Source organism: Myotis davidii, unplaced genomic scaffold (assembly GCF_000327345.1).
Source record: "Myotis davidii unplaced genomic scaffold, ASM32734v1 scaffold93, whole genome shotgun sequence".
Taxonomy (NCBI): Eukaryota; Metazoa; Chordata; class Mammalia; order Chiroptera; family Vespertilionidae; genus Myotis; species Myotis davidii.
Genome location: NW_006292095.1, coordinates 10,312,423 through 10,324,195, shown reverse-complemented (window position 1 = coordinate 10,324,195; position 11,773 = coordinate 10,312,423). Strand labels below are relative to the sequence as shown.

Genomic DNA, 11,773 nt, shown 5'->3' with positions numbered 1-11,773 from the left:
ATATATATATATATATATAGTTCCTCTATCCTGCATGTATAGATAGACACAGGAAAATGGTGAAAATATATGCTTTTTAAAAGAAATTAGTATATTTACCACATATATTTTAAGAGATAATCAGCATTTTAAGCTTTAGCCTTTATTTTCTGTTTACTTAGCCTATTTAAGTAATTATGAACCATCTGAGCAACATGACATTATGAAATGTAAGTTCTCTTTAAGTCCTAGTATTTAATAGTCACTAAATTTGTATTAATAATTCTTGAGTATAGAAATTATTCAATTTCCTTTACTAAGATTTATACCCCAGAATTATTTAATAAATTAAAAACAAGCTTGTCTCCATATATTTGAACGCTAAGCTTTTCATATATAGATTCATAATTATTCATTCCTATCAGAATGATCTCAAGACAGCTGTCAAAAAATCAGAGGGAACAAACAAAAGTTATTAAATATAGTGAAAGGATAAAAAGGAAAGAAAATAAATTTAACCTAAACTCTAGTCAATTTATAAAAAATGTTTAAGATTTGTAAACTTTCCAAGGCAGAATGAGTAGCACTGAATCTTCTAAGATGCTATAGCTGTTTTGACCATGTTCCTCCTTCACTATCTTTTGTAGCTAAGCTAAAATCACATCAACCTACAGCAGTGGTTCTTAAATGTGGTTTCCATATTAGCTGCAGTGGTTCACCTGGGAATGTCAGAAATGAAAAATTTTGGTCCTCTTCTCCACCCTCTTACTGGCCTAGGGAACAGAAACTCCAGAGGTGGGGGCCACCAATCTATGGTTTAACAAACCCTGTAGGTAATTCTTAATCACACTAAAGTTTGAAAACCACTGGCCTTGTGGAAAAAAATGTCTACCTATAAATAGGGCAGTCATTTCAGTTTATCCTGTTGGGAGTTAAGAGGAAACATAGTAATTAAATATGAAAATGAACAATGTAGGAAGAGTAAGATGACAGGAAAAAGTGGCAATAAGTCAATAAAACTCTCACTAATATTGGTAAGATTTATTTACAACTGATTTAACATGACCATTCGTTTTTGGTTCATGAAAATAAAATTGTAGATCTACGGTGAAGAGTAATTTGTCTTCTCTCTGCCCTTAAGGGTAGAATTGAGATGATCCATCTACATGTTCATTTGATGCCTTTAAAAATTATTGACATTTATTTCAAATAGTTGGTTGAAATGAGAGGTTTAATATGTAAACTATACTAAAGATCAAATAAATTGTATTTATTAGCACCATCCTTTAACCAACTAGAGGAACCCTCAGATAAGCAAGTACATGTCTCTTGTTGAACTAGACCCATCTATTGGAAACAGTTTGGGAAAGATAATTCCCAGTAATCTGAGGCAGATTTATTTATAGTGGTGGTTGGGGGTAGACTGGGCTTTATTAGTTAGCAGACTAAATTTCAGATTAAGTCTTAAAGGCAGTGTAGCCTGAATGAGCACAATCTTGGGCTTGTCAATTTGGGTTCAAATATAACTCTGAAATATTGAACCAGTTTCTAAACCTCTGGAAAATATATTAAAATGGAGATGATACGAGGGTTAAGATACTTAGAAATAGTAGATATAAGGGGGCCAGCAATGCCTAGTATATGGTCAGTATTCAATAAGTAATAGATATTAGTATTAATACATTTTGATTTTTCCTTTTGTTACCACCTTCTCTTTAAAAATGGTCATGGTGCAATTTTCCTAAAAGGCTAATTCATTTCTGAAATTACCTATAAAGCATGCTAGAAAAATTATTTTCTGAAGATCCACTGAGTATTGAAGAGTTGGAGTAACTGACCTTTCAGTCCAAGTGGAATGTTATATAGAAATATGGTAAGAATGTTGAAATTAATTGAGTGACATATTATCCCTTCCTTCTCAGAGTCTATAGATTTAATTCATGGGGCAATTTCTAAATTTCCAAAGAGCAGCTTTAGTTTTTATTGTTTTAATTGTTATCTGAACAAATAAATAGGACGGAGTAGGGCCATGGTCATAGTGGGAGGAAATTGTGTTTTTACCCACTTCCAACAGGTACAGCGTATGGAGCGAGGAAAAGGAGGGAAGAAATTAACAAAATTACATATGTGTATATACATTGCAAAATACACTTTGGTTACTCTTAAGCATTGTCTTTGATAAACAAATAGGTACCAGAAAGAGATGTCTAAGGAGAACGGTGTCACTCTTTTTTAATCTTCCCTATAGACAGTGGTGGTGGCACTGTAAACTGGAGGACTAGGGTGACTAAATAAATGCCTCTAAGACAGAAACCTTGTGTGCTTCCTCCCTTCCCCTCCAATCATCAACCTTTACAGTTTCTCAAGAATAAAAGCAAATAAACAAACTCATTATAATGTTTTATCTTTGCACATCCTACTACTTATAGGTCCTCTAAAACAGAACCATAGTGTTCGCAGCAGTTCAGTGCCCTTCCTTATTTTCTTTGTTAAATGTCATTATTTGTAACGTTCAATAGGACCAAGGAAAAAAAGGTCAAAAGCAGTATTTGAATCTCAGGGACCATGGCAAAGATAGTTGCAGTGTATTATTTAGCAATGTAATAATATATAGCTATTTCAGAAGCAATGACATTTCAAGAAGTGATGTTATTTTTAACCCTTTTCGGTCCAACCTCGAGGCTGACTCGACAAACCAGGCGCTAGAAGCAGGTCCAACGTCGAGCAATAAGAACATTAAAAAGTTCAACATTCAATCCCGTCAATTAATTTGGACCAGACTGTTTGAATTTCAAAAATAACATTGGACCGCAAAGGGCTAAAGTTCTCTTGTCATGCTGAATATGAGAAATGATTATAGAATGTGTAGAAACAAGTGATGATTCCAAAGAATGAGACCTCATATAGATAAAAATACTTCTCTAAAAAAATTGAAGCATAGGATAGCTATGTAGTTAGTATACAACAATTTGGCCTTAAAAAGAAATAGCAAAATTTTATTTTGTGTGGCTAAACACATATGTGTGTGTGCTGCAGTGGCATGGCAGCTGTGGTTCTTGGGTGATGCACCGGGAACCAGAGAAGAGGGAACCTGATTCTGGTGTGTCACCTGAGAACCGCCCTCTAGCAATCCAGGACTCCTCGGGGGATGTTAGAGAGATGGTTTTGGCCCGATCCCCGCAGGCCAGGCTGAGGGACCCCACTGGTGCACTCACCAGGCCTCTAGTATGAAAGTTTAGAGTAGGAGGGAACCTTAGCTTTTAGCACAGTCTTGTTCATTTTTCATATAAGGAAGCCATTTAACAAAAGTTACATCATTTGCTCTAGGCCAGGCCATTCACTGGCAGAATTAGGTATTATTATTCTTTTTCAAATGCTCTTTTAAGGTTAAATAGGGATTTAGTTTTGAGAATGACTTATTTTTTTATTTCTGTTTCTGTTAGATTGATTTCTTTTGTTATAGGCAAGCAAAATAACCAGCAGATACCATTCTCTTCTCTTTCTTATTTTATATCAGCCACCTCTAGGTAACAACCTCATTAAATCCACAACAAATAACAAAGAATATCCTGAAGAGTATTATCCAATAGAACCACTTCCTTTAAGAAAAAAAAATTAAGTATTTCATTTAGAGGAGTCTCAGATAAAATAAATTCTGACTTTAATCAGATCAAATACAATAATCGGATTTATACCATTATTTTGATAAAGGCAAAAATCAACAAAAGTGACTCCTCCCCAATCTTACACTTTGAGCAACTCTAACTTTTATACGCTATGAACACTTTTCTTAGGGATTACTTTCTCCACCCCCCCACTTTTTTTTTTTTTTACCCCTACTATTTCCTGGGAACAATGAAAACTTTGAATGGAATAACACAGAAACCAAGTATAATGGGGTAAATGAGAGACAGACAACTCGTATTCAATTTTAGAAAAAAGTCAACAACATTCAAGAAGAAACTATATATTCCATTTAGTGAGTATTCTTTTCATATTCACATCACAAACTGACTTCACTGTGGAAGTACTAATTCATTATGAATATGTTTTTATTTACTGGTAGATGCCACTGGCCTCAATCAGAATAAGAAATTACCCAAAAAAGATATTCAAAAGAAAGTAAAAATTTTAAGACATATATTACCACAAAGCACCAATATGGGGAACTCCTTGATTAGTGTGGGAAATTGTTAATATTTTTTAGCCTAAATTTAAGCAAAACTCATTTTGAAGATGAATTTACCTTCCTTTTTGACCCTTCTCTTCAAATAAGGAACAATACATATAAAACATTTTAAACTTAAACAAGTAAATACCCAGATATCTTTACCAACGTTATAGATTCTGCAAAGGATAGTTATTTGTCATTAAAATAAAAAAAGCAAACTCTTTTATGTTTTAAAAATATATATTTAAGAGAATCCTGTTTTCTAACAACACCTCTCTCATTTTACAAACAAAATCATGACACCAATTATGGAGATATGATTCTAAAGTTTAAACCAATGCTTACATTTCTTTCGAACCTTTTTAACATTTTCGTAAAATTTACAGAAATCAACCCATTAAAAAACTTCTTTCTCAACCCACATATTCTTTAAGATAAGCCTAACAGCATTGGATCTTTTACCCTGGTTGCTTTAATTTATGATTAGATAGTATCCTTCAGGATTCTAGTATAAAACCTTTACTTTTTCAGATAACAATTTTCCTTGGTGGTCCTTAGAAAAGTGACTTTAAATGCCCCCTTGATGTGAATAAAAAGAAAATTATTATTTTTGGGGAGAACTATTAAAGTAGTTTTGTCCATATTTTCAGGAATAATAATTATGTAACTTAATTTTTAAACAATTATATTTGCTATTTTATATTTTTCCAGAGAATGGAGACAGTTTAGTTGTACTTGAGACATCATAGCCCCAAAGTTTTTACTCTTTCACCAAATCATCATGGTATCTTCTGGTTCCAAGGATATCTGACTGGCCCTGGGTCCTTCAATGGGGAATCAATGCTTTAAACAATCAGGACTAGTTTTATCCCTTTGTTTAGTCTTGGATTTGAGTAAATTGCTAAATGAATTATTCATAATAACTTTATGTCTTTCTCACCAAAAACATTTAAAGCTCATGTTAATAAATCAAAAGATTTCCATAGAGTATAACATTATTTTTTGCTATAATTCTAGTATTCATTTGCGCTTATAACTCATTCCCTTTTTTCTAAAGAATAAGATAATAGTAACAGAATCACTAAAATTGAACTAAAAGTGGTAATTTGTTAAAACTTTTGATATGGGTGTTTTTCATTAGAGAATCCAGTTAATCTAAAATAACATGTGGTTAAATAATTTAATATTCTGCTGGTCCTGATCTGTATTACTTCAGGAAAAAGATCAATACTTTTTTGGGAAGAGGGAAGATAGGAAGGCAAGATGGCTAGGCATAGGGAAGGGAAACTGAATATTTATACATTTTTAAAATTAATATATACACATAGTATTTGCATTTTAAGTAAATACCAATGGGATTCATTAAAAATTTTAAGGTTCTCTTTGTGTAATAATATAGTTCAAATTAAATGCTATGTTAGCTAGATCAAGTACTAGTATAAAATTAAAAGGAAAGAATCCACTTATAATGTCAGATCTAAAATTGATACTACTGGGTATAGGATAGTGTATGTGATATGTTTTAATTTGTATGTTTAAAAAGGATGTATGTGTGAATCCATATGCTTGTATATGCAGAGTAACTCTAGAAAGATATACAAGAAATTGGTAACATTGGTTGCTACTTTTCATTTTCTACCCATCTGTAGATTCTAAATATTATGTTTTCCATATTAAAAAATATTGATTAAAAACCCACTACTAAAATAAATTTAAATTACTTAAAAAGTCATGTCAAATTGAAAGACTTTTTCCACATTATACAAAAAAATACACTAACACATTGTTTTTCTAAGACCCACCTACATAAATTTGGGTAAATTTACTTCATAACAGAGTAACTGTAATCTAAAAACTCAGTTTTCACATGACATTAAATTGGGAAAACACATTTCCCCTGTACCTCACTGCTACAACATTGTGGACTATGGATTGTCTTAACAGCATGCTAACATCCTTATTCTCTTTCTCTCATGGGCTAGACATTAGCCACTACTTTCTCTATGAAATTCGAGAAATCTTTAAGGAAACTTCAGAAAGACTTTAGGAATCCTATTTGGCAGTGATAAATATTAAACCTGTATTATTCTGTTGGCATAGAATAAATTTTTAACTTCTCTTTGTGGTTTATTTTAGATTTTATCCTGCCAAAGATGTGTGGTGTTTTGGTAAAGACACACTTCACACTATGTGGTGACTAAGCAAAGTCTTTACCTAAAGCTTGGAATCAGATTTTTATAAATAGTTCTAATGAAAAACATTTTGAAATAAGCAGGAAAAAGAAATCTTATACTTATGAAAAAATTATTTTCAGGACACCACTTAAAAATTCAAATTAAGTCCTATTCACTTAAATATTAAATCATAAAACAAAATCTAAAGGAATGATAATACATTTTTCAATGGTAGCTGCTTATTCAAAATGAATGTCTGAGAGTATATTCCAATTTTATCCTCTTCAAATTGTGCAGCTCAGATAAATGTTTATTTTACTGAAAATATTTGCAAAATTACAATATAAATACATGATTGTATTAAGATAGGATGACTATTTATAATGTATTCTTATCCATAGATATAAAATGAATGCAGTAAATATAGTATACTCTCGATGAATTGTTAGTACACAGTGTTTCTTAGTAAAGTACATACAACCTATTATTAAGCAACAATTATCTAGTTTTCAAATGTACATTTCAGGAAAATTTTAGGATGAAAGGATACAGAAAGTCCCCCAATACTATTTGTGTTTGGTGAAAGTTAGTTCTTCTGCAAATTTTGAAATAATATATTTATCTCAGCAATTGTCCTTAGGCACTTTGCATTTCCTCAATTTGAAATTTTATTTCTTTAGTCTGGCTGTTTTCTTAATGACACCAGATCAGCCAACCATACTTTTAATTCTAATACAGTCATATACTGTCTTTTCATTAGTCATTTAAACACATATCAACAATGAAACAGAATCATTCAAAAAAATTTGTCAGCACAAATTCCAAAAATTAACTTTTAGGGTATTATGGGGAGTCTCAACTAGATATAGTCTCAACTGTAATATTAATCTGGGCTAGAGATAGTTTTGTTTTTTAATTGATTCTAGTCCTTAAAAATACAAATATGAACTCTACTTTAAAATTCTTTGTTAAATGTATTGGGCTTTGTTTTAAAAGCATCTTCTATCCTCTTTCTCCATTACATCAATTTAATGGAAACTTGTTAGTACAGCAGTTCCAACACAAACATATGCATGCAAGAGATCATCCTATAGATTCTAACTACATAGTAATTGAAACACATCCCACCTGTCAAGTGGCATAAATGTACATCTTTTATATACAAAAGGTAAAGTGCATTATTAAATTAGTGAACTGACAGATTGTCTGCCTGGATCATATAGCTTTCAAATAGACAAATGTGAAATTCTCCCATTAGAACCAATTATTTCAAGAGGTTCCAACTAGCTTTTCCACCCTGTCATTTATTTTTTGGCCATGCTCTTTAGTGCAAATAAGCTTGTGTTTGACTCAAGTTTAAGGGACATGGCAATTTGGGGCTTTAACAAGAAAAATTATAAAATGTGGCAGAACATTAATACTTTTATAATACATTGCATCTTTTGCATATAAGCAACAGATTAGTGCTGCTTTCAATTGCTAGGAGCACACTGCCAACTATTATGAGGAACCCGTTTCCAAATTTCATACTATTAGCTTATATTATTACAGTTTGAGTCTGTACCACATTATGCTTGGGTTATTATGTGCAAACATCACCAGTGTTTTACAATTGTACAGTGAACTAGGAATTTTGGTTACTAACTTTAATGCTCGTGTTTTGACTTCTAATATCCTCTTGCCTTAAGAGTTTAATGTCTTCAAGGCAGGGATCCTGTTATTTTGAAGACTACCATGTACACTTGCAAGTCCATTTATGTCACAAATGACAATAAATAAAATGTATATTGCACAGATAAGAATAGTAGCTTATTTTACAAGATACATGGCAATACGTGTCCTAATACCAGAGTTTTGAACTGGATCTTATTTGATTATGGCTAATGATTGACTGGGAATTTTAAGTATCAAAAAAATAGCATAATTTCATTTTTCAATGAATACATTAACTATGAAAAAATGGAACAAAAGGACTGGCAGAAGGCTAATGATTCTAAAGCATATTTAGTTGCCAGTAATAGATGGTATATAAACATCTATCCAATCTGTAGCTTTGAGATGGTAAAAACTTTTAAGTATACATACAATTAGAAAATTTGGCTGCTTAATGAACTCTTTACTTAAATATTAGTGCAAAATTAAACTAATAATATTTATATACAATAAATTAAAGATATTTATCTTTAAGTCTGACATAGTATTGTGTGTATGTATATATACATATCTATAACACATATAGACATACACACAATCATATATATATGTATATATATAGACACACTCAAATTTTATCAGACTAAAAACCAAAAAAGAAATCATTTAGACTTAACGAATATAAATATTTTAGAAGGGAAGGTTTTAAGAGAGAGTATACAGTCACAACAATAGTGATAGGAACACTCAAATACTGGAATAGTCACAGCTCCAGCTTGCCAAAATCTGACAGGTTGGTTATTATTAATAGGCACTATGATGGGCAGCAATAACAATCAGTAGTACAATAATTCAAGTGCATACCACTCCTTCATTTACCCAAAACGACTTTTATCAAACCTACAATAGTTACTTTAGTTAGGACTGTTTAAAGATCCTTGATACTTTTAGAGTCTAAATACCCACCATGTGCTATTAACTCTAGGATTAACATTATCTTCTAACCTTCAGTTGTCCCGTAGTGATCCAGATGGTCCACCATTATAATGCACTAATGACATTCCTTCAAACTACTTGAGGAAATGTGAAATACAATCTGCAAACCAACACCAGCATGTATGTCTGGGTTACTGAATGTTTGTTTTAAAGTCACATAAACCAGTGAAATTAATGTTCTTAATTCATACCATAAAGCTTCCTTAATGATCTTCCTTAAATGTATTTGGGGAAAAAACTCTGAAGGAAAAAAATTTGTTAAAATAACCTCAAGTTACTTATAGCATATAAAAGAAGAGCTATATTCTGATCTCAATCCATGCAGCCAGCTCTCATCAATGAGAGCTATATTTGGGGGTTGAAATCAGTGTCTGGCCCTTAAACATGATATTATGGACTTACTGTGTGGGAGGGGAATACAGCCAAGATAAAAGACAATCATTTCATTCAGGACAAAATGCAGCTCAACAGATAAAAATCAGTCAGTTAATACAGGGTGGGTTGGTACACATATACACTATAACCACTTGTTTAAAAAATTGCGTAGGTGTTGAAAAACCGCTGTGGCACTTACTGGAAAGTAATTTTTGATACATGTAAATGGGTGAGTCTTGTGTAAAGTAAACCTTTTTAAGTATTATAAAGAGCACCTTGGAAAATGCCTGAATTTTCCTTTCAAATATATTTATAACCAATCTTCAAATAATATTTTTCTCAGGCTGAAAATTTACATTCTAAATGTTTTTTTAGAAAAATCATTTGTCCTCCCCCCACCTTGGAATTAAAACACCTGTAAAAATCAGGTTTATACTGGAAGTGTTGACTCAGTTTTAAGGGTAGCAATTGCAAAAGTGCTACCAAAATATATTGTTACAGATGTATTTTTGTATCAGTTAACTGGTGCACCAACCCCTCTGAAATAGTGTTAAAGAAGCATAAAATATAACACCTTGAGTCCATGATATATTTTGGGGAAAAAACCTCTCACAACCTTCAAATTAGCATGAAAAGCTAAAACAACAAAATTTCCATGGCAAAGCCATGGGATGATGCTTCCCCCTCAATAAAGACATAAAAGTAATTCCTGCAACTTTGGAAAGTCAATAAAAATCTATGATACAATCAATAAACAGGAGTGAAGATGGGATGGCAACTAGCTTAGAATAGCCAAAACTCTCCCATAGCTTTGATATGGCAACTATAAGCTGTAGAGTTACCACACCATTTTAAATTATGGAATACTATAGTAACGCTAAGATTTTATCCTTTAATGGTACTATTTAATATTCAGTTATCCAATGGACAATTAATATATTTCAACTTGTACTTTTATAAATAAATATGTTTATATTATACTTGAGGTCAATTTCTGTTCTGTGGTAACTGTCCTATAGGAAGCTTCGCAGCTTTTAATGAAGAAGGAATGGGATACTTTTTTGGGGAACTGGTTAAATAGTAATTCACACTTCCAGATTAAATATATGTATCTTTTTTCAGGATTATGTCATAGTGCAATGTAAATCTTAGTTATGGTATTTAGAAGGTCAGAATGTCACATTCTGTGCTGATTTGCATACTTCCATAGTCTGGAGCAGATGAAGCAGCTAAACTATTTAGCTCTGGGAAGGTGGGAATTCCCGTAAGAATTATAGTGTTCTATGTATAACATAACATGAGAATCGGACTCCTTGAAGTATAAACTATAGAGGTATTACTAATAACAAAGGGCCAAAAAAAGAGGAAAAACTTCTCCAAATGATTACGGATCAGTACTTTTAGCCAATTTATGATTTCTAAATTTTGCCTGATGGAGTTCAATTTCACTCTAGTCGAGGCATTCTTGTTCTTCACCACTGGCCCTTCCGCCATCCATTTTCTTTTCTTTATGGCTGTTGCATATTTTCCTCATCTCTTCTTCATACTTGATAAAATTCTCCCCAAACCTCGTCCAAGCTTTGAACGGAACAGTAATAGTATTACGGTAAGGTGGTCTCACCTCACTTACCTTCAGGAAAATTCCATATTTATTAGAGCCCACATCAAAGTAGAACCTTTTATTGTCCACTCTGAAAGAAGTCCCCTCGGGGAGTTCAAGCGGGTCATCGTCTCCACCTCTTCGTTCTTCTATGTCCCCTTCGCCATAGTCTTCGATGAGCTGAACCAAGGCATCACGAAACTCAATCATTCCCTGTGCTGGGAGGACAATCGTCTGTTCTTGGCCCAAACTGTGGCCAAAGTAACCTATCATGCCAGTCCCCCGCATCATGGTTTGCCTAATCCGCAGGAAGCGACCACGCTGGTTTTCCTTCAGGTCCAGATAATACTTCCTATTGTCCCTCTCTATGTAGTCCGTTTTGAGGACGCTGTGGGGGTGCTCCTCGGACCCCACGGACACGGGTGGGGAGGGTGCCAGGTGCTTCTGTCTCCGCCGGGCGCCCGGCTCTTTGCCGAGGCCGTGCTCTTGCCGGTGGCCCTTCAGGCCCAGGTGGGCGTAATGCTCGATGAAGTCCCCTAGACAGTCCTTCAGCTCCGCGGCCACCGACAGGGACAGGGTCAGCTTACTCTTCCTGATATTGTCCTGCCGGCCTCTGCCGATCCAGACTTCGGCGATCTTTAGGAATCGGCCCCGGGAGCTTTGCTTCACGTCGAGGTAGAACCTCTTTTTCTGGATGTCCACTCTTTTGGAGGCCAGCTCCTGGATTTCGGCCGCGCCCCCGGGCTGATTCGCGCCGGCTAACGCCGCGTAGTGGGGGTAGTGGGCGTGCTGGGCCTGGGGATAGAGTCTACTCTTGCTTAGGCC

At 33.8% G+C, this 11,773-nt stretch overlaps 1 protein-coding gene across 1 annotated transcript in view; it reads right to left on the bottom strand.

Annotated features, from left to right (window-relative positions):
• PURG (purine-rich element binding protein G) overlaps window positions 1-11,767 on the bottom strand; it is a gene marked incomplete at its 5' end in the record, with an annotated part of 32,465 nt that extends 20,698 nt beyond the window's left edge. Inside the window, one exon of the mRNA XM_006765612.2 lies at window positions 10,979-11,767. Coding sequence (XP_006765675.1) covers window positions 10,979-11,767 — 789 coding nt within the window. The remainder of the gene's footprint in view (window positions 1-10,978) is intronic.
• Window positions 11,768-11,773: the final 6 nt, after the last annotated feature.